The 24,249-nt window shown below is 43.6% G+C and overlaps 1 protein-coding gene across 1 annotated transcript in view; it reads right to left on the reverse strand.

Moving 5' to 3' along the window:
- The window catches only part of ADCYAP1R1 (ADCYAP receptor type I), a 171,835-nt gene that overhangs the window by 81,429 nt on the left and 66,157 nt on the right, over positions 1-24,249 (reverse strand). The window contains 1 exon segment of the mRNA XM_040431354.1: positions 16,969-17,076. Within this exon segment, the coding sequence (XP_040287288.1) occupies positions 16,969-17,076 (108 nt within the window).

The following is a 24,249-nucleotide window of genomic DNA, read 5'->3' on the forward strand; positions in this document are numbered from 1 at the left end:
ATAATGAGTTTTGTGGGGTGACAGAAACCCTTTAAGTTCATGTTCTGGATTACATATTCACCATCAGTCCCATGAAGATCTATCTATATAAGGCCTCATGCACACGACCGTATGTATTTTGCGGTCCTCAAAAAATGCGGATGACGTCCGTGTGTATTCCGTATTTTGCAGAACGGAACAGTTGGCCCCTAATAGAACAGTCCTATCCTTGTCCGTAATGCGGAGAATACTAGGACGTGTTCTATTTTTTTGCAGAACGGAAATACGGACATATACGGAAACGGAATGCACGCAGAGTACCATCCGTTTGTTTTTTTGCGGACCCATTGAAATGAATGGCTTCATATACGGTCTGCAAAAAAAAACGGTACAGACGCGGAAAGAAGATACGTTCGTGTGCATGAGCCGTGACAAACTCTGCTATGCAACACAGTGATGCTCCAATCTGCTAGGTTCATGAGAGGGTTAATTTGTAAGTATCAGCGGATTAGCCGTGACCCTGGTGGGAGAAGTAGTGGTGGCCATAATGGGTCTCACTCATCCTTCCCAGAAACAAATACAACTCTGCTACATCTGAATACAATGTAATAAAGTATTTCCAAGAGGAGGAAAACCGAGGGTTTTTTGCATTTATTCGGAATTTTCTTGCATTCTCATGCATCGTGATAATTAGAGATGAGCGAATTTTCCGTTATGAAATTAGTTTGCGATTCGTTTGGTGGTAAAAGGTGAATTGCGTTATGGATTCCGTTTCCACGGACCATAACGCGATTCTATAACGGAATGCATTTAGAGGCAGGAGAGGACTCCCCTGCATAACGGAAACTGGACGGATCCGTTATGCAGCCCATAGATTTCTATTATGACGGAATGAAAAACGGATTCCGTCATGGAATTGCGTTATGGTCCGTGGTAACGGAATCCATAACGCAATTCTGCTTTTACCACCAAACGAAGCGTGAACGAATTTCAAAATATGAAATTCGCTCATCTCTAGTGATAATGCTGCCATTTTTGTACGGTAAGTGCTCGCACACACTATAGAAGGGATCAGCAACCTTTGGCACTCCAGCTGCTGTGAAACTACAACTCCCAGCATGCACACCTGCTCAGCTATTCTTGTAACGCCTATAGAAGTGAAAGGAGGATTCTGGGAGTTGTAGTTTCGGTGCCGGAGACTGCTTATCCATGCACTATAGCATGCCAGGTATAAGGACCTACCACTCAGGTTGGTGTGGGGGGGGGATTGTCGGTGGGATAATGAGCGCATTTCCACTTTTTGCTCATGAATTATGAATGTGCGCAGCGCTCGACATGTTCTATATATTATTTATCCTCCTGCACATGGCTGCTACAAGAGAGCAGGCGACGCTGCCGTCCAGCTGGGATCTGGAGGACAGCTAATGAATAGTTAATTCGATAAAATAAGCATCTGGGGAGCGGTGATGAGAAAACCTGCTTCTCGCCCACAGTTTATCGCTTCTGTGTATCTCCGGGCAAACAGTGAAAAAACACTGTAACGAAAACCAGCTGTAGACAAGACCAGGGTGTGTGTTGGGGGTGTTTAAAGTTCTCCTCCCCTGGAAAGAATACACAGAGAAGTTATCATGGAAATTGAAGTATGTCTGGTAGTTTTCTTTGAAGTGGCCAAAATACTCTACTCCACGGATAACACGTCCTGGCAGTTCATAGTTCAGTACATACAGATTATACAGCCACCACTAGGGGGAGCTCACTACATACAGATTATACAGTCACCACTAGAGGGAGCTCACTACATACAGATTATGCAACCACCACTAGAGGGAGCTCACTACATACAGATTATACAGCCACCAGTAGGGGGAGCTCACTACATACAGATTATACAGCCACCACTAGAGGGAGCTCACTACATACAGATTATACAGCCACCACTAGAGGGAGCTCACTACATACAGATTATACAGTCACCACTAGAGGGAGCTCACTACATACAGATTATACAGTCAACACTAGAGGGAGCTCACTATATACAGATTATACAGCTACCACTAGAGGGAGCTCACTACATACAGATTATACAGCCACCACTAGAGGGAGCTCACTACATACAGATTATACAGTCACCACTAGATGGAGCTCACTACATACAGATTATACAGTCACCACTAGAGGGAGCTCAATACATACAGATTATACAGCTACCACAAAGGGAGCCCACTACATACAGATTATACTGCCACTACTAGGGGGAGCTCACTACATACAGATTATACAGCCACCACTAGGGGGAGCTCACTACATACAGATTATACAGTCACCACTAGAGGGAGCTCACTACATACAGATTATGCAACCACCACTAGAGGGAGCTCACTACATACAGATTATACAGCCACCAGTAGGGGGAGCTCACTACATACAGATTATACAGCCACCACTAGAGGGAGCTCACTACATACAGATTATACAGTCACCACTAGAGGGAGCTCACTACATACAGATTATACAGTCAACACTAGAAGGAGCTCACTATATACAGATTATACAGCTACCACTAGAGGGAGCTCACTACATACAGATTATACAGCCACCACTAGAGGGAGCTCACTACATACAGATTATACAGTCACCACTAGATGGAGCTCACTACATACAGATTATACAGTCACCACTAGAGGGAGCTCAATACATACAGATTATACAGCTACCACAAAGGGAGCCCACTACATACAGATTATACTGCCACTACTAGGGGGAGCTCACTACATACAGATTATACAGCCACCACTAGGGGGAGCTCACTACATACAGATTATACAGTCACCACTAGAGGGAGCTCACTACATACAGATTATACAGTCAACACTAGAAGGAGCTCACTATATACAGATTATACAGCTACCACAAAGGGAGCCCACTACATACAGATTATACTGCCACTACTAGGGGGAGCTCACTACATACAGATTATACAGCCACCACTAGGGGGAGCTCACTACATACAGATTATACAGTCACCACTAGAGGGAGCTCACTACATACAGATTATACAGTCAACACTAGAAGGAGCTCACTATATACAGATTATACAGCTACCACTAGAGGGAGCTCACTACATACAGATTATACAGCCACCACTAGAGGGAGCTCACTACATACAGATTATACAGTCACCACTAGATGGAGCTCACTACATACAGATTATACAGTCACCACTAGAGGGAGCTCAATACATACAGATTATACAGCTACCACAAAGGGAGCCCACTACATACAGATTATACTGCCACTACTAGGGGGAGCTCACTACATACAGATTATACAGCCACCACTAGGGGGAGCTCACTACATACAGATTATACAGTCACCACTAGAGGGAGCTCACTACATACAGATTATGCAACCACCACTAGAGGGAGCTCACTACATACAGATTATACAGCCACCAGTAGGGGGAGCTCACTACATACAGATTATACAGCCACCACTAGAGGGAGCTCACTACATACAGATTATACAGTCACCACTAGAGGGAGCTCACTACATACAGATTATACAGTCAACACTAGAGGGAGCTCACTATATACAGATTATACAGCTACCACTAGAGGGAGCTCACTACATACAGATTATACAGCCACCACTAGAGGGAGCTCACTACATACAGATTATACAGTCACCACTAGATGGAGCTCACTACATACAGATTATACAGTCACCACTAGAGGGAGCTCAATACATACAGATTATACAGCTACCACAAAGGGAGCCCACTACATACAGATTATACTGCCACTACTAGGGGGAGCTCACTACATTCAGATTATACAGCTACCACTAGAGGGAGCTCACTACATACAGATTATACAACCACCACTAGAGGGAGCTCACTACATACAGATTATACAGTCACCACTAGAGGGAGCTCACTGCATACAGATTATACAGCCACCACTAGGGGGAGCTCACTACATACAGATTACACAGCCACCACTAGAGGGAGCTCACTGCATACAGATTATACAACCATCACTAGAGGGAGCTCACTACATACAGATTATACAACCACCACTAGAGGGAGCTCACTACATACAGATTACACAGCCACCACTAGAGAGAGCTCACTACATACAGATTATACAGCCACCACTAGAGGGAGCTCACTACATACAGATTATACAACCACCACTAGAGGGAGCTCACTACATACAGATTACACAGCCACCACTAGAGGGAGCTCACTACATACAGATTATACAGCTACCACTAGAGGGAGCCCGGAATATACAGATTATACAGTCACCACTAGAAGGAGCTCACTACATACAGATTATACAACCACCGCCAGAGGGAGTTCACTACATAAATATCATAAAGCCACCACTAAGGGGAGCTCACTACATAAATATTATACGGCCACCACTAGAGGGAGCTCACTGCATCCAGACTATACAGACACCACTAGAGAGAGCTCACTAACAGATTATATAACCACCACTAGATGGAGCTCACTACATACAGATTATATAACCACCACTAGAGGGAGCTCACTACATACAGATTATATATAACCACCACTAGATGGAGCTCACTACATACAGATTATACAGCCACCACTAGATGGAGCTCACTACATACAGATGATACAGTCACCACTAGAGGGAGCTCACTACATACAGATTATATATAACCACCACTAGAGGGAGCTCACTACATACAGATTATACAGCCACCACTAGAGGGAGCTCACTACATACAGATGATACAGTCACCCCTAGATGGAGCTCACTACATACAGATTATACAGTCACCACTAGAGGGAGCTCACTGCATACAGATTATACAGCCACCACTAGAGGAGCTCACTAAATACAGATTATACAGTCACCACTAGAGGGAGCTCACTATATACAGATTATACAGCCACCACTAGAGGGAGCTCACTACATACAGATTATACAGTCACCACTAGAAGGAGCTCACTACATACAGATTATACAGCCACCACTAGAGGGAGCTCACTACATACAGATTATGCATCCACTACTTGGATCACATCTACACCCGGCGCAGGCGCATTGAGGATGGAGCGGCCGTGCGAGCGGCCGCCTCTCAGTGCGCCTGCGCCGATTGAAGACAGGTACGGCCGCGGCGCAGGCGCCAGATTTTGAATGCAAACAGGCAGGGCCAGCAGAGAACGATTCCGTTCCCTGGCCCTGTCAATCACAATGCGGAGGGGGCGTCTTTAGGATCGGAGGATGCGGCTGCTACCAGCAAGTAGCCGCCCTACTTGCTGGTAGCAAGGTAATTTGCATATTTTAAAAGCATGTTTTAAACAAAATCTACAGGACCAAAATGATTAATTAGATTATGTAGGCATAAATCGCAGTGTGGGGATTATAAGTGAGCAAAAAAAAAAAAAAAAAGGTTTAGTGGGGTGACAGAAGCCCTTTAACAGCATGCAGATTAATACTGCCATTAATACTGCCCTCAGTGAGATATTTAAATCCAAATCCTGTGAGCGCACCCTGGTGGTGGCTGAAGGTAGCTATATTTTTGCTGTTATAGTAGGTTTTGAGGTCCCTTCCGAATTTTGCTATAAGCCTTTGCACATGCATAAGTCAAAAGTCACATGACAAAAGTGCCACATTACTGGCCGAGGGCCGGCATTAAACCTTCCAGAGTTGGCTGGACATTTCTATTACTCAGAACGATTGATTCGAATATCTTCCTGTCATAGATATCCCCTTCCATCTCATTCATCAAACTGGGATCTCCACTAAACAGTAGTGCCCCTACTAGGGTTGTCACCATACCAAAATTTTGATTCGATTTTGATACTATAAAAAGTATTGCGATATTCAATACCGTTCGATACCACGCGAAAATAATAAAACAAAAAAAAAAACGGGTGCATTCCGCATTTTATGGAACGTTCGGTCCATAACTGAATAGTCGGATCCTATTTTTTTGGGGGGGGGGGACAAGGTAACTAAAAAATGACGAATCGCGCAGTTTTTATTTTTATTTTTTCTGCTACAGCATTCACCGCATAGGAGTTTTTAAAAATATTTTAATAGTTTGGACTTTTCGGGCGTGGCGATATGTGATATGTTTATTTATTGTTTATATATTGTATTATATATTTTTGTTAAAATTGGGAAAGGGGGTGATTTATACTGAATGTTTTGGTGTTTGTTTTTTTAAACCTTTTTTTTTTCTACTTTCTATTTAATAACCATTTCCCCCTTAGTGGCCAGAACCTGGGATCTTTTCATCCCTTGTCCTATTCACCCTGATAGAGATCTATTAGGGTGAATAGGACTTCACACTCTCCTTGCTGCCCTGGGCTTTCTGCACACAGCAGCAAGGAGCTGACCATGGATGGCTTCAGCAGCGTCCTGGCTGCAATGGTAATCGATCGGAGCCCCAGGGGGGCTCCGATCGGAGCTGCCACCAATGAGTAGGAGGGGAGGGGACCCTGTGGCCACTGCCACCAATGACTTTAATACTAGGGTTGGGGGGGGCACTGCGCCACCAATGAAGATAAGTAACCTTTTAATACAGATACAGGAGGCGGGTGCCGGCGCCAGAATCACATGGACGGCACCCGACCTCTATGACAGGGCACTGCGATCCGTAGCAGTTAACTCCTCAGGTGCCGGCACCTACCACCTATATTTCTATTAAAGGGTTACATATCATCATTGGTGGCGCAATGGCCACAGCCCCTCCTCCTCCTGTCTCTCTTCTCATTGGCAGCGGCGGCACAGGGGGGAGGGAGAGAGAGACTCCTTCTCCCCTGTGCTGCTGAGGAGAACATGGCGCGCGCTGCCCGCAGCGTGCGCCATGTTCTCTGATACTAGGCTGTGCAGTAGTGCAGCCTAGTATCAGTAAATGTCAAATCCCGGTATCGAATCAATACCGGTACAAAAGTATAGATTGGGTATCGATAATTCGATACCCGGTGCAACCCTAGCCCATACACCTATACATCAGCTCTTCATGCTGCCATTCCCAGCACAACCATTAGAGGGCACTAGTAGTACTCTGAGATTATAATCTGTTCTGGTCCAGGACCAATTTACGTCAGCAAGACCCAAGCTTGTGTCACAGTTCAGCATTGCCGGGTGTCATTTATCTGCTTAAATTCATCATTGTGCTCTCACACGGGGAAGCGCAGCCCACATTATGCTGAATCACAGCTGCACACCAAGCTTTATTCTGCAAATATTAACTGCATTATATGAAAGCTAGAGAAAAAAAAGTGCATTTACCTCACCCACCAGCAGAGGGAGCCAGCCAGTAAACATGAATAGGCCTTGCATTCTAGTTGTACTTGGGCCCTGGTGCCTCAGGATGCCCTAAGCCAGTGATGGTGAACCTTTTAGAGACCGAGTGCCCAAACTGCAACCCAAAACCCACTTATTTATCGCAAAGTGCCAACACGGCAATTTAACCTGAACACCAATATCATATATCTTCCATGTACTTTATCATTTAGCTATAATAACCTGCCTACATTCAATGTGCTGCCTGTGCTGTTCATAGCATGTCCTGCACTGATGAATGGCAGGAAAAGTCTAAGGCATATTGGTACACCATAGACTTTCTCCAGGGTGTGGGTGCCCACAGAGAGGGCTCTGAGTGCCGCCTCTGGCACGCGTGCCATAGGTTCGCCATCACTGCCCTAAGCACTCTGCTAGAGTAAACACTTCATTTTCTTCAATGGATCCCATTAGGGCTTTGCACAAACATTGTACGCCCTGGAGAAGAGGGAGGAGGAATCTAAAAGAGCTTAAAAAAAAAAAAATTTGCAAATGCAGCTCTGGAGGTGACTGGAGTTAATGGCATGACCGAAGGTCAGAAAAGAAAATTAAAAGCAAAGTAACTGAAAAGTACACCATGTAGATGTGGATCTATATGCCAAGTCCTACCGACCTATGATGGTATGGGTGTCTGACTAATGGCCCCAGGGGTGGGCCCACAAACCCTGATTGCTGAGATATTACAGATTATACAGCCACCACTAGAGGAAACTCACTACATACAGTTTATACGGTCACCAATAAGGGGAGCTCACTACATACAGATTATACAGCCACCACTAGGGGGAGCTCACTACATACAAATTATACAGTCACCACTAGAGGGAGCTCACTACATACAGATTATATAGCCACCACTAGAGAGGGCTCACTACATACAAATTATACAGTCACCACTAGAGGAAACTCACTACATACAGTTTATACGGTCACCAATAAGGGGAGCTCACTACATACAGATTATACAGCCACCACTAGAGGGAGCTCACTACATACAGATTATACAGTCACCACTAGAGGGAGCTCACTACATACAGATTATATAGCCACCACTAGAGAGGGCTCACTACATACAGATTATACAGCCACCACTAGAGGGAGCTTACTACATACAGATTATACAGCTACTACTAGGGGGGTCACTACATACAGATTATACAGCCACCACTAGAGGGAGTTTACTACATACAGATTATACAGCTACTACTAGGGGGGTCACTACATACAGATTATACAGTTACCACTAGAGGGAGCTCACTACATACAGATTATACAGATACCACTAGGGGGGTCACTACATACAGATTATACAGCTACCACTAGGGGGGTCACTACATACAGATTATACAGCTACCACTAGGGGGGTCACTACATACAGATTATACAGTTACCACTAGAGGGAGCTCACTACATACAGATTACACAGCTAACACTAGAGAAAGCTCACTAGATACAGATTATACAGTTACCACTAGAGGGAGCTCACTACATACAGATTATACAGCCACCACTAGGGGGAGCTCACTACATACAGATTATACAGCCACCACTAGAGGGAGCTCACTACATACAGAATATACAGCCACCACTAGGGGGAGATCACTACATACCGATTATACAGCCACGACTAGAGGATGCTCACTACAAGGGCGTCGCTAGGTCAAAACATTCGGGGCTGGAGCCCCGGATGTTTTGTCCAGTGCCCCGAATGCCCCCAGCCCGCGGCGCCGCCTCCTAGCTAATTTATTCACTTCACTTGCCTCTGTGCAATCTTGCACAGGTGCACTGGCAGAGGTATCGTCGAGCGAAGTGCACATGCGCCGTCTTCCAGCGCACCTCGTTCGACGATGCCTGTGCGAGATTACACAGAGGTAAGGGAAGTGAATAAATTAGCTAGCAGGCGGCGCTGGGAGGGGAGGTGATCTGTGGATGACACTTATGGGGGATCTGTGGATGACACTTATGGGGGATCTGTGGATGACACTTATGGGGGATCTGTGGATGACACTTATGGGGGATCTGTGGATAACACTTATGGGGGATCTGTGGATAACACTTATGGGGTATCTGTGGATGACACTTATGGGGTATCTGTGGATGACACTTATGGGGTATCTGTGGATGACATTTATGGGGGATCTGTGGATGACATTTATGGGGGATCTGTGGATGACACTGATGGGGGATCTGTGGATGACACTGATGGGGGATCTGTGGATGACACTGATGGGGGATCTGTGGATGACACTTATGGGGGATCTGTGGATGACACTTATGGGGGATCTGTGGATGACACTTATGGGGGATCTGTGGATGACACTTATGGGGGATCTGTGGATGACACTTATGGGGGATCTGTGGATGACACTTATGGGGGATCTGTGGATGACACTTATGGGGGATCTGTGGATGATACTTATGGGGGATCTGTGGATGACACTTATGGGGGATCTGTGGGTGACACTTATGGGGGATCTGTGGATGACACTTATGGGGGATCTGTGGATGACACTTATGGGGGATCTGTGGATGACATTTATGGGGGATCTGTGGATGACACTGATGGGGATCTGTGGATGACAATTATGGGGGATCTGTTGGGTTGCCCAGACAGCTAGGCCCTTCACTGTAGTTATTAACCCCATTCAGAAGTCCCCCATTCACTAAAGGGGGGACAGCTGAAAGGGGTTAATAACTACTGTGAAGGCCCCCCTAGTGGTGAGGAGGGCGTGGCTTCACGTGGGCTCGTGCCCAGGATCTCTTCAGACTTTAGTAACGCTCCTGGCTCACTAAATACACATTATAAAGCCACCACTAGAGGGAGTTCACTACATACAGTTTATACGGTCACCAATAAGGGGAGCTCACTACATACATATAATACAGCCACCACTAGGGGGAGCTCACAACATACATATAATACAGCCACCACTAGGGGGAGCTCACTACATACAGATAATACAATCATCACTAGAGGGAGCTCACTACATACAGAATATACAGCCACCACTCAAGAAAGCTCAGTATATACAGATTATACAGCCACCACTAGAGGGAGCTCACTACATGCAGATTACACAGCCGCCACTAGGGGGAGATCACTTTATGCCGATTATACAGCCAGCACTAGAGGGAGCTCACTACATACAGATTACACAGCCACCACTATGGGGATCTCACTACATACAGAATATAAAGACACTACAAGAGGGAGCTCACTACATACAGATTATACAGCCACCATTAGAAGGAGCTCACTACATACAGATTATAAAGCCACCACTAGAGGGAGCTCACTACATATAGATTATACAGCTACCACTAGTAGGGTCACTACATACAGATTATACAGTCACCACTAGAGGGAGCTCACTACATACAGATTACACAGCTACCACTAGAGAAAGCTCACTACATACAGATTATACAGCCACCACTAGAGGGAGCTCACTACATACAGAATATACAGCCACCACTAGGGGGAGATCACTACATACCGATTATACAGCCACAACTAGATGGAGCTCACTACATACAGATTATACAGACACCACTAGGGGGAGCTCACTACATACAGATTATACAGCCACCACTAGAGGGAGCTCACTACATACAGATTATACAGCCACCACTAGAGGGAGCTCACTGCATACAGATTATAAAGCCATTACTAGAGGGAGCTCACCACATAGAGATTATATAGCCACTACTATGTGGAGCTCACTACATACAGATTATAAAGCCACCACTAGAGGGAGCTCACCACATAGAGATTATATAGCCACTACTATGTGGAGCTCACTACATACAGATTATAAAGCCACCACTAGAGGAAGCTCACTACATACAGATTATAAAGCCACCACTAGAGGGAGCTCACTACATATAGATTATACAGCTACCACTAGTAGGGTCACTACATACAATTTATACAGTCACCACTAGAGGGAGCTCACTACATACAGAATATACAGCCACCACTAGGGGGAGATCACTACATACCGATTATACAGCCACAACTAGAGGGAGCTCACTACATACAGATTATACAGACACCACTAGGGGGAGCTCACTACATACATATTATACAGCCACCACTAGAGGGAGCTCACTACATACAGATTATAAAGCCACCACTAGAGGGAGCTCACCACATAGAGATTATATAGCCACTACTATGTGGAGCTCACTACATACAGATTATAAAGTCACCACTAGAGGAAGCTTACTACATACAGATTATAAAGCCACCACTAGAGGGAGTTCACTACATACAGTTTATACAGTCACCAATAAGGGGAGCTCACTTCATACAGAGTATACAGCCACCACTAGAAAAAGCTCACTGTATACAGATTATACAGCCACCACTAGAGGGGGCTCACTACATACAGATTACACAGCCGCCACTAGGGGGAGATCACTATATGCCGATTATACAGACACCACTAGAGGGAGCTCACTAAATACAGATTACACAGCTACCACTATGGGGAGCTCACTACATACAGATTATAAAGACAATACAAGAGGGAGCTCACTACATACAGATTATACAGCCACTACTAGAGGGAGCTCACTACATACAGATTATAAAGACACTACTAGAGGGACCTCACTACATACAGATTATACAGTCACCACTAGAGGGAATTTACTACATACTGATTATACAGCCACCACTAGAGGGAGCTCACTAAATACAGATTACACAGCTACCACTATGGAGAGCTCACTACATATAGATTATAAAGACAATACAAGAGGGGGCTCACTACATGCAGATTATAAAGACACTACTAGAGGGACCTCACTACATACAGATTATACAGTCACCACTAGAGGGAACTTACTACATACTGATTATACAGCCACCACTAGAGGGAGCTCACTAAATACAGATTACACAGCTACCACTATGGAGAGCTCACTACATATAGATTATAAAGACACCACAAGAGGGAGCTCACTACATATTAATTTTACAGCCACCACTAGAAGGAGTTCACTACATACAGATATAAAGCCACTGTTAGAGGGAGCTCACTACATACAGATTATACAGCCACCACTAGAGGGAGCTCACTACATACAGATTATACATCCACCACTAGAGGGAGCTCACTACATACAGATTATGCAGCCACTACTAGAGTGAGCTCACTACATACTGATTATACAGCCACCACTAGAGGGAGCTCACTACATACAGATTATATAGCCACCACTAGAGGGAGCTCACTACATACTGATTATACAGCCACCACTAGAGGGAGCTCACTACATACTGATTATACAGCCACCACTAGAGGGAGCTCACTGCATACAGATTATACAGCCACCACTAGGGGGAGCTCACTACATACAGATTATACAGCCACCACTAGAGGGAGCTCACTACATGCAGATTATACAGCCACCACTAGAGGGAGCTCACTACATACAGATTATACAGCCACCACTAGGTGGAGCTCACTAGATACAGATTATACAGCCACCACTAGGGGGAGCTCACTACATACAGAGTATACAGCCACCACTAGAGGGAGCTCACTACATACAGATTATACAGCCACCACTAGAGGGAGCTCACTACATACTGATTATACAGCCACCACTAGAGGGAGCTCACTACATACAGATTATAAAGCAACCACTAGAGGGAGCTCACCACATACAGATTATACAGCCACCACTAGAAGAAGCTCACTCCATACAGATTATATAGCCACTACTAGGGGGAGCTCACGGCATAAATACTGTATTTGTATTCCTGCCACTGAACCTCTGTACTGTGTTACATTCTTAGATCTCAAGTTTTTTGCCTACACCTTAAAGCTCCCAGATATGTCTGGGAAATATACATATATAAATGTCCGTCCTCACTGTCATTCTAGAATTATATGCAAGCACCAGTAAGATCAATATGTAAAGTTCTATCAACCCCCTCCAAAGTGGTTGATTGCGGAAACATAAACGGTTATAAAGCAGTGGCAGAATCTGCAGATTGCTGGCTGTGAGCTGTGAGGCTTCCTGGAAGAAATTTTGAAGATAAAATCATTATTTTTTTATTTTTTTTATTTTTTTTCTATATAATGAGGAATTAGATCAATTCTGCACGCAGTAAAGCGTTGTCAAGGTGTTTTGGCGCCGCACCTGCCGCTCACTGATTATCTCATCCTAATTAGACAAACAGCACAAGATACAAAAATAAGACTCGTTCTGTAGCCACAGCAACCCAGGCGCAGGCGGCGCGGGATACGGGATGGTGGGGGATAATAAATACTGCTGCCGTCTGCTCGCCTGAGCTCTGTCATGTCAGATGTGCAGCTGCATCGGCAGGCAATGTAGGCAGTGTTGCTCTTAAAGGGAATGTCCATGTTGGGAGTCTGATTTCCATCACCCTTCATGAAGGCAACAGAGAGAATCCCCTCCATTAAACAGAGTTTGGTTGTTTTTAGGGGGATTTTTTGGGGGACGCCCATTAACCCTTTTCTAACATTTTGACTTGGGGTGTAGCCAAAAGCCTTGCTTGATAAAATGTCAGTAAAATCACCATACGCTGCAATATAGAAGTATGGTACAGTTCAAGTCCCTTAGGAGGACTAAAAATAATAATTAGAAAGTGTGATAAAAAAAAAGTATTTTTAAACATCTAAAAAATAAAACAAATATTTAAAACAGATCCGAAAATTGTTTTCCTTCTATAATAATAAAATAAAAATGAATGCAATTTAGTATGAAAATATAAAAAATTCACATTATTTGTCCTGCACGGTGAATGCTGTTAAGAAACCAAAAAAATCATATTACCCCCCCCCCCCCAAAAAAAAAATATAATAATTAAAAAGTCATGTTACCCCAAAAATACTACAACTCACCCCGCTCAAGCGGGTCCATAGACAGAAAAAATAATTTTAAAAAAAGGTTACGGCTCAAAGCAAAGCAAATTTATTATTATTATTATTTTTTTTGTCATTTTTTTAAAGTATCATTAGTGTCACATGACGCAAATGCTATCAATTTGGTATCTCCGCCATCCTAGTGGCCCCTAGAATAAAGCTATCATGTGATTTCTACTGCACAGTGAATGCCATAGAAAATAAAACTCAAAAAACAATATGTGAATTTTTCAAAATGAAAAAAAAAATGGCGACAGAGGGATCAAAGTGAAAGTCTTTGGTTGAAAATGAAATTTGTAAGATATTTCTATAGGGTTTGGAGTTTTGTTTTTATGATAAAGAGTTAAGAATCCCCTGCTTCATATCATAGAATCATAATAATATAACAACCAGCACTAGGGGGAGCTACAATAGGAACCGTGTGAACATCTGTATACAGTGTGCTCCCCCCAGTGGTAGCTCTAGGTACTCAGAATTTTTGTGTATGTTTTACTGTGGCCATTGATTTCTGAGATGTATATTGGAATTACCTGTTTTCTATAAGAAGTTTTTCCAGATCTCATAGTCCAGAACCTGCTTAGTTTTGGAGGGAAGCTGACAACTGCTGTGGATAAGCCACACTGAGGCTATGTTCACATGACATTGAAAAACAACCGTGTGACGGCTGTTTTTGCGACGGCTGTCACATGGCCATTTTCAGAACCACTGCAATCTATGAGGCTACTTACATGGCCATTTTTTTAACGGCCAGTGAATAGCATCCCTTAAAAAATAGAACATGTCCTATTTTTTGCTGTTTTCACGGCCAGGTGGACCCCATTGAAATCAATGGGCCCGTTTTCAATGTCCGTTTAGACAGAAGTGCGCCCGTGTAATGGCCGTTGGAAACAGGAATACGAGAGGGGCAGAAGGCAAGGAGTTAAAAATAAAATACTCGCTCGGCACTGGAGACAGTAGGACCTGATGCTCCCTGCGTTGTGAAGTCACATGATCAAGGGAGTGTCAAGTCCTGGGGCCTCCAGTGCGGAGCAAGTGTTCCCCAGACTGCCGGTGGTGAGGCGATTTTTTTATTTATTTTTTCTGCCACTATCATGGGTTGGGGGAGGTGGTATCTGGGAGCATTATGTATATGTGGGCATTTTTATACAGGGGGCACTATGAGGCATTTTATATTCAGGGGGCACTATGGGGGACATTATATCTACAAAAGGCACTATGGGGGCATTATATCTACAAAAGGCACTATGGGGGGCATTATATCTACAAAAGGCACTATGGGGGCATTATATCTACAAAAGGCACTATGGGGGGCATTATATCTACAAAGGGCACTATGGGGGCATTATATCTACAAAGGGCACTATGGGGGGCATTATATCTACAAAAGGCACTATGGGGGGCATTATATCTACAAAGGGCACTATGGGGGGCATTATATCTACAAAAGGCACTATGGGGGGCATTATATCTACAAAGGGCACTATGGGGGCATTATATCTACAAAAGGCACTATGGGGGGCATTATATCTACAAAGGGCACTATGGGGGCATTATATCTACAAAAGGCACTATGGGGGGCATTATATCTACAAAGGGCACAATGGGGGGCATTATATCTACAAAAGGCACTATGGGGGCATTATATCTACAAAAGGCACTATGGGGGGCATTATATCTACAAAAGGCACTATAGGGGGCATTATATCTACAAAAGGCACTATAGGGGGCATTATATCTACAAAAGGCACTATGTGGGGCATTATATCTACAAAAGGCACTATGGGGGCATTATATCTACAAAAGGCACTATGGGGGGCATTATATCTACAAAGGGCACTATGGGGGGCATTATATCTACAAAGGGCACTATGGGGGGCATTATATCTACAAAAGGCACTATAGGGGGCATTATATCTACAAAAGGCACTATGGGGCATTATATCTACAAAGGGCACTATGGGGGGCATTATATCTACAAAAGGCACTATGGGGGGCATTATATCTACAAAGGGCTCTATGGGGGGCATTATATCTACAAAATGCACTATGGGGGCATTATATCTACAAAAGGCACTATGGGGGCATTATATCTACAAAAGTCACTATGGGGGCATTATATCTACAAAAGGCACTATGGGGGGGCATTATATCTACAAAAGGCACTATGGGGGGCATTATATCTACAAAAGGCACTATGGGGGCATTATATCTACAAAGGGAACTATGGGGGGCATTATATCTACAAAAGGCACTATGGGGGGCATTATATCTACAAAGGGCACTATGGGGGGCATTATATCTACAAAAGGCACTATGGGGGGCATTATATCTACAAAGGGCACTATGGGGGGCATTATATCTACAAAAGGCACTATGGGGGGCATTATATCTACAAAAGGCACTATGGCGGGCATTACATATGCTGTGGCTATTACGGGGGCCATTATAGACACTGGGGGCACTACAGGGGCCAATATAAATATGGGAGAAAATATAGGAGCATTATTTATACTGGGGGAACTGCAGGGGTTGGGTTCCTAAAAAAAAGCCAATGAAGTTAATACATTTTTAACGGCCATTAAAATGGACAAACGGCCAGAAAATGGATACGAAAATGGCTATGAAAAACTGACAGTGGATCCGTTTTTAACGTCTGTTTTTGTGAATGTGCCCTAATGGTGGCCGTTTGTCACTCGGTGACACCCTGCTTTTCCCAAAACTGATAAATTGACATGACCTCAATTGATTCTTACCATACTCAGATTCGATAATGCTGAACCACGCCGGACATCGCACATAAACAACCTCGCCAACCGCCGCGGGCATCCAGCAGGTTATGTTATCCCATATTCCCGGGCACCCTGAAAAAGAAGATTACATTGTATTTTATTTAATGTCACACCGATACAAGATTTCATTTTTGCGCTACAATGTAACATCTGGTCAATACAGAAGAAGGCAATTTTCAATGACCAGCAGAGAGGTGAACATAACCCTAAAGTGGATTTCCACCATTTTGTACTTTTTGTCTACATAAGACAACATTCTGAGCTGGGTAGTTCCTTAAAGGGGTTCTCCAGCTGGAAAGAAATTTGTTAAAACAAAATAAAAGAACTGATACTCACCTGACCCATCCCCCACCATTCCCCGCCTGTCTCGACTCTCAGCCCGTCATTGTCTGAGGTGGATCACCACTGCGGTCAGTGAGAAGAGGAAGTAGAAATCAGGGACCGGGGCAGCATCACATAGGGAATGGCGGGTGTCTCAACTTTTATATATCAACCACACCCAGAATTTAAAAAAAAAAATTGTTGAGGGTTCCCCAAGATATTTATCCCCAGAGGTTCCTCACTAGAGATGAGCGAATTTCATATTTTGAAATTCGTTCACGCTTCATTTCCTGGTAAAAGGTGAATTGCGTTATGGATTTTGTTACCACAGACCATAACGCAATTCTAAGAAGGAATGCCTTTAGACTCCTCTTCGGCATAACGGAAACGAGAAGGATCCGTTTTGCAGCCCATAGACTTCAATTATGACGGAATGAATAACGGAATGGCTCTAAAAGCATTCCGTTATGCATTCCGTCATAGAAATTGCGTTATGGTCCGTGGTAACGGAAGCCAAAACGCAATTCGCCATTTACCAGTAAACGAAGCGTGAACGAATTTTATAACCTGAAATGCGCTCATCTCTATTCCCCACTCAAAAAAAAAAAAAAAAAAACTTGGGAATCATTAATATAGTTATGATAAAATGCTACCTGCAGCCACCACTAGGGGGAGCTCAGGAGTTTACTGTAGACTGAGTTTTCACAGCACTATACTGTGAGCACCTGAGCTCCCCCTAGTGGTGGCTGCAGGAAGACAGAATGTCATCATGAAAGTCTAGGATTTGGAACTGTGTATCAGACGGCTAGAGACATACAGGGTGATACAAAAAGGACGGTTCTTGTAGTAAAGGCCGAAGAGTCGAAGTTCAAACAAAAAATCTGATCTGGAAAAATAATAAAAGCTGTGATTGGTTGGTTAGCTGCTATGCTTTTTTATTTTAATTTTTTTTGACAGTTGTCATAATTCTGCCCCTTTGTGGTTAGTCATGGCCTGTACTCCAAGGGGCAAGATTAAGTTGGCGACATTGTTGGAATTAGCAGAATCGGGGTCTATGATGACAGGACAGCAAAATTTTTCGGAATAAATTTGGCCAATGTGCTCCACATAGAAACGGCATTTCAGGTAGGGTGAAGACATTCGATATCACAGGCGGTTTATGTCATGGGAAAAGTTCGGGCCGCCCACAGTCTACGAAACTGAACAGGGTCTGAGCCGTGTATGAGCATGGTCCTAGAGTCGACCAGGCTGATCAGTATGGAACTACAAGTACCACAAACCTCGATACGGGGGATCTTATGAGAACGTCTGTGCTGTAGACCATATAGATTATATATTCCTCTGGAGCTGAAACCGGACGACAGCCGGAACGCCATGACTTCTGCAATGAGTTTCAGGGCTGATCGGAAGAGGATGAATTCGCTGACAGGCTGGGGTTCAGCGATGAGGCTCCTGTCACCTCAGTGGGAAGGTCAATCACCAGAACATGCTCTTATCAAGCACATGAAGGACACACCCAAAGTAAACGTGTTCTGTGCAATGAGTAGAAGCAATGTCTACGGCCCCTTCTCTTATTCCAAGGATTCTGTCACCGACCGCTCCACCTGGAAATGTTAAGGGAACGGCTTCTGCCACAGATGGAGGAAGATCTGCCACACGTGGTCTATCAGCAGGTATGGTGATCCTCCTCATTTCCAGTTGGATGGTCATCGATACCTGAATGAAACTTTACTGGAACGCTGGAATAAATGATTCGGCAATGTTGCGTTGCCTCCATCATACCAGATCTAGTGCCCTGGGGGCTACATCAAGGCCTCTGACCGCCCCCCTTCACCCCCAGTTCAGGAGTTTGCTTGGCTATCTTCAACACTATAGAAGTGAATAGAGGGTGGCTGTGGCTCAGTCAATTTGGGGGTCCCATCTCTAGTATCCGACATTGGTGGCATATCCTAGCAATATTTCTTAAAGGTTGGGACAACCTTTAAGAAAGGAATCAGCACAAAACCTGCCAATGACATGGCATCACTTTATTAAAATTTTAAGTAAAACTGTAGAGAGAGACCAAACCTCTTCTAATGTCTCCAAGAGCCTCCTCTATAACTGCACCGATGGAGAAAAAAGGCACCTTCAAGACTCTCAATAATACATCAGGGATCAGAAGAACTCGGGCTGCACATCAATATGTGCATTGTCCCCTTTACCAAATGGGAGTAACAAACAGATACTAATAATAATAATAATAATAATAATATATAAAATAACAGTAATCGGGTTAAAAACAATATAAAATAAAAAGCAATAATAATAGTGAAAAAATCGGAGGTAATACACTATATGATTAATAATAATTAAAGTAAAAGGAATGAAGGTGTTTGCTGAAACGCGCGTCGGGGAGTGCGGTCCTTCTGAGGAGGGTAAGCTATGTTTTGTTTTAGGATTGTGCTCTCCCCTTTATGGGGGATATGTGATACTTTCTATTGAGATTTACATACTAAGTATATGGGGTATATTTTTGCACTGTGCGTTGTTATTGTAGATAACTATAGCAGCCCTGCCCCCCCCCCCCCCTCCTCTTCATAGCAGGTTACAGATATACTGTATACCAGGTCTCTCAGCTGTACCGCACTGTTTGTGGTTGTGTTTTTCGTCTCTGTATGTTATTTATTATTTTTTAAATAAAGACTATTTTTATGTACCTAGCCGTGTAAAGACGTGAGTTTTGTGAGGGGTTATTCAGATGCTGCTCGGCCTTGTGGTAGGGCAGTGAATTATTCTAATGTATTGTATCCTATATGTTCTAACCTGTATTATATATATGAGCGAACTAACTAACTAACTAATTAACTAACTAACTAGCTAACTAATGTAATGACACAGGAAAGCACAGAGCACAGCAATGTCACTGCTCTCTCTCTCAGATCTGCAAAATACTGCATACAAGGGCTGCTGGGGAGGTTCTTATATAGTAAGGGGGAGGCAACTTTCCTGTTGGTTGCTAGGGATGTTGCTAAGCTCTGACAAAGACATTGCAGCCTTCTCATTGGCCCACAAGCAAGAAGGGAGGTTACTGATGAAAAAAAAATCTAGAATATTCAAAATTATGAATATATAGCACTATATTCTAAATATTCGCAAATTCTCAAAGTGCCGATATTAGCGATTAATATTCACTAAAGGTTATTGGCACCTTGGGGGCAATTTTTTTTTTATGATCGCATTTTTATCATTTTGGACTAAAAATTATATATTTTTTTTAATTGGTCTTAATTATTTTTGTTAAGGTCTTAAGATTTTTGTTCAGTTGTTTTTTAGATACAAGGGTAAAAAAAAAAAAATCTGTCCCGTCACCTGATGGTTCATGTGAAGCCTTATCTCTGATCTCCTGACCTCATAAACACTGCCTCTTGTCAAACCAAAATGAGTAAAATGCAATCATAAAAGAGATCACTATATTCTAAATATTCGCAAATTCTCGAAGTGTCGATATTTGCGATTAATATTCACTAAAGGTTATTGGCACCTTGGGGGCAATTTTTTTTTTTATGATCGCATTTATATCATTTTGGACTAGAAATCTTTTTTTTTTTTATTGGTCTTAATTATTTTTGTTAAGGTCTTAAGATTTTTGTTCAGTTGTTTTTGAGATACAAGGGTAAAAAAAAAAAATCTGTCCCGTCAGCTGATGGTTCATGTGAAGCCTTATCTCTGATCTCCTGACCTCATAAACACTGCCTCTTGTCAAACCAAAATGAGTAAAATGCAATCATAAAAAAATTGCCTCGAAGGTGTTTAACAAGGAACACAATCTCATCACTCTACATTGCTGACCGTTCACTGACAGCAAGCAGAGGTAAAATCATGAGAAGCTAAAGCCCCAAAATGTTTTAAAAAGCTGCAGAGATATGTGGGCGGTCTGTGCTGGAACACGTTGTGGAGACGCAGTGGTGGAGCGGTAGGCAGAAGCTGCAGGACATGGGTTCCCAGGGAAATAGGTGACTCTTGGTATAGGGGGAAGAGGGGGATGGAGCTGCAGGAGATCTTGTGTGTGAGGCTGCATGCTGAGGTAGGGAGGAGGGAGCAGCATGGGAAGAGATCTGCCTCCCTACCAGCAGAATGCAGGGCTCACTTACAGCAGTCATTGTTCTGCTAACGGGCAGCCTATAGAGGATGTCATTATACCTGTCGGCATGTCACAAATACACTGGCAGAATACAGGCTGCTGTCTCCTCTCCTGACATGCTTGTTATAGTAAGTCATTGTTTTCTACATGAAATGAGCATCTATTCTTATGACTCTGCATTGTGTCTTTCCTCTATTATTCCTGCTAGTAGTATATGAATAAAGTTCCCTTTGGGTGTTACAGGTTGGAGGTATGTCCCTGCACAGTCTGACACAATGCAATTAGTGCTGCCATTGTCAGAGTGTGGAGGGACCCCCCCCCCTTCCAACTGGTAACACCCAATTACTTATTTTTATTTGGAATCACAGAGGAACGGCTTCTTATAAGAAAAGATGTTATTAAAACTGACATATCAGGAGAGGGAACGGCTCCTCAGTGTGATGCTGTGTGCGGTGGCGGTATATTAAGGTGGTGATATACTGGCTCGGATTAAGCTCTTTAGACATTCATTGAGATACATGGGAGGGGGGGAGGGGAGCCAGGGACATAATGTAAATACCCTTCACACCCAGGACCATGTCACATCTGGAGGCTGTAAATCCTGGATCGTGTGTATGTCCTATGGAAACAGTAACCTGCACAAACATTTACACTGCAGCAGTCACATTCCAGCCCCGACATAAGGGAACAGAGCTGGCTGCATCTACTACCGCACCGTAGGTGCCCATGTACACCCGTCACAATCCGGAATATCTGTGATTCTGAGGGGCAACCCTATCTATATAGCTGACAGACATCCCAACATGACTGGTTCATCGGGTTACCTAAAATAGTATTTAGGCACTACAGTCAGGTCTGTAAATATTGGGACATCGACACAATTGTAACATTTCTTGCTCTATACACCACCACAATGGATTTGAAATGAAACAAACAAGATGTGCTTTACCTGCAGACTGTCAGCTGTAATTTGAGGGTATTTACCTCCAAATCAGGTGAACGGTGCAGGAATTACAGCAGTTTGCATATGTGCCTCCCACTTGTTAAGGGACCAAAAATAATGGGACAATTGTCTTCTCAGCTGTTCCAGGGCCAGGTGTGTGTTATTCCTTCATTATCCCAATTACAATGAGCAGATAAAAGCTCCAGAGGTCATTTCCAGTCTGCTATTTGCATCTGGAATCTGTTGCTGTCAACTCTCAAGATGAGATCCAAAGAGCTGTCACCATCAGTGAAGCAAGCCATTATTAGGCTGAAAAAACACAACAGACCCATCAGAGAGATAGCAAAAACATTAGGCCTGGCCAAAACAACTGTTTGGAACGTTCTTAAAAAGAAGGAACGCACCGGTGAGCTCAGCAACACCAAAAGACCCGGAAGACCACGGAAAACAACTCTGGTGGATGACCGAAGAATTCTTTCCCTGGTGAAGAAAACATCCTTCACAACAGTTGGCCAGATCAAGACCACTCTCCAGGAGGTAGGTGTATGTGTGTCAAAGTCAACAATTAAGAGAAGACTTCACCAGAGTGAATACAGAGGGTTCACCACAGGATGTAAACCATTGGTGAGCCTCAAAAACAGGAAGGCCAGATTAGAGTTTGCCAAACGACATCTAAAAAAGCCTTCACAGTTCTGGAACAACATCCTATGGACAGATGAGACCAAGATCAACTTGTACCAGAGTGATGGGAAGAGAAGAGTATGGAGAAGGAAAGGAACTGCTCATGATCCTAAGCATACCACCTCATCAGTGAAGCATGGTGGTGGTAGTGTCATGGCGTGGGCATGTATGGCTGCCAATGGAACTGCTTCTCTTGTATTTATTGATGATGTGACTGCTGACAAAAGCAGCAGGATGAATTCTGAAGTGATTCGGGCAATATTATCTGCTCATATTCAGCCAAATGCTTCAGAACTCATTGGACGGCGCTTCACAGTGCAGATGGACAATGACCCAAAGCATACTGCAAAAGCAACGAAAATAGTTTTTTAAGGGAAAGAAGTGGAATGTTATGCAATGGCCAAGTCAATCACCGGACCTGAATCCGATTGAGCATGCATTTCACTTGCTGAAGACAAAACTGAAGGGAAAATGCCCCAAGAACAAGCAGGAACTGAAGACAGTTGCAGTAGAGGCCTGGCAGAGCATCACCAGGGATGACACCCAGCGTCTGGTGATGTCTATGCGTTCCAGACTTCAGGCTGTAATTGACTGCAAAGGATTTGCAACCAAGTGTTAAGAAGTGAAAGTTTGATTTATAATTATTATTATGTCCCATTACTTTTGGCCCCTTAACAAGTGGGAGGCACATATGCAAACTGTTGTAATTCCTGCACCGTTCACCTGATTTAGATGTAAATCCCCTCAAATTAAAGCTGACAGTCTGCAGGTAAAGCACATCTTGTTTGTTTCATTTCAAATCCATTGTGGTGGTGAATAGAGCCAAAAAATTTAGAATTGTGTCAATGTCCCAATATTTATGGACCTGACTGTATATGGTAGTATTATTTGTGCGCTATATGGCTGTAATACAAGATGAGATACGGCCTCTAGCCTGGATACAAGATGAGATACAGCCTCTAGCCTGGATACAAGATGGGATACGGCCTCTAGCCTGAATACAAGATGAGATACGGCCTCTAGCCTGGATACAATATGAGATAAGGCCTCTAGCCTGGATACAAGATGAGATACGGCCTCTAGCCTGAATACAAGATGAGATACGGCCTCTAGCCTGGATACAAGATGAGATATGGCCTCTAGCCTGAATACAAGATGAGATACGGCCTCTAGCCTGGAT

This window comes from Bufo bufo, chromosome 5, assembly GCF_905171765.1.
Source record: "Bufo bufo chromosome 5, aBufBuf1.1, whole genome shotgun sequence".
NCBI classification, from domain to species: domain Eukaryota; kingdom Metazoa; phylum Chordata; class Amphibia; order Anura; family Bufonidae; genus Bufo; species Bufo bufo.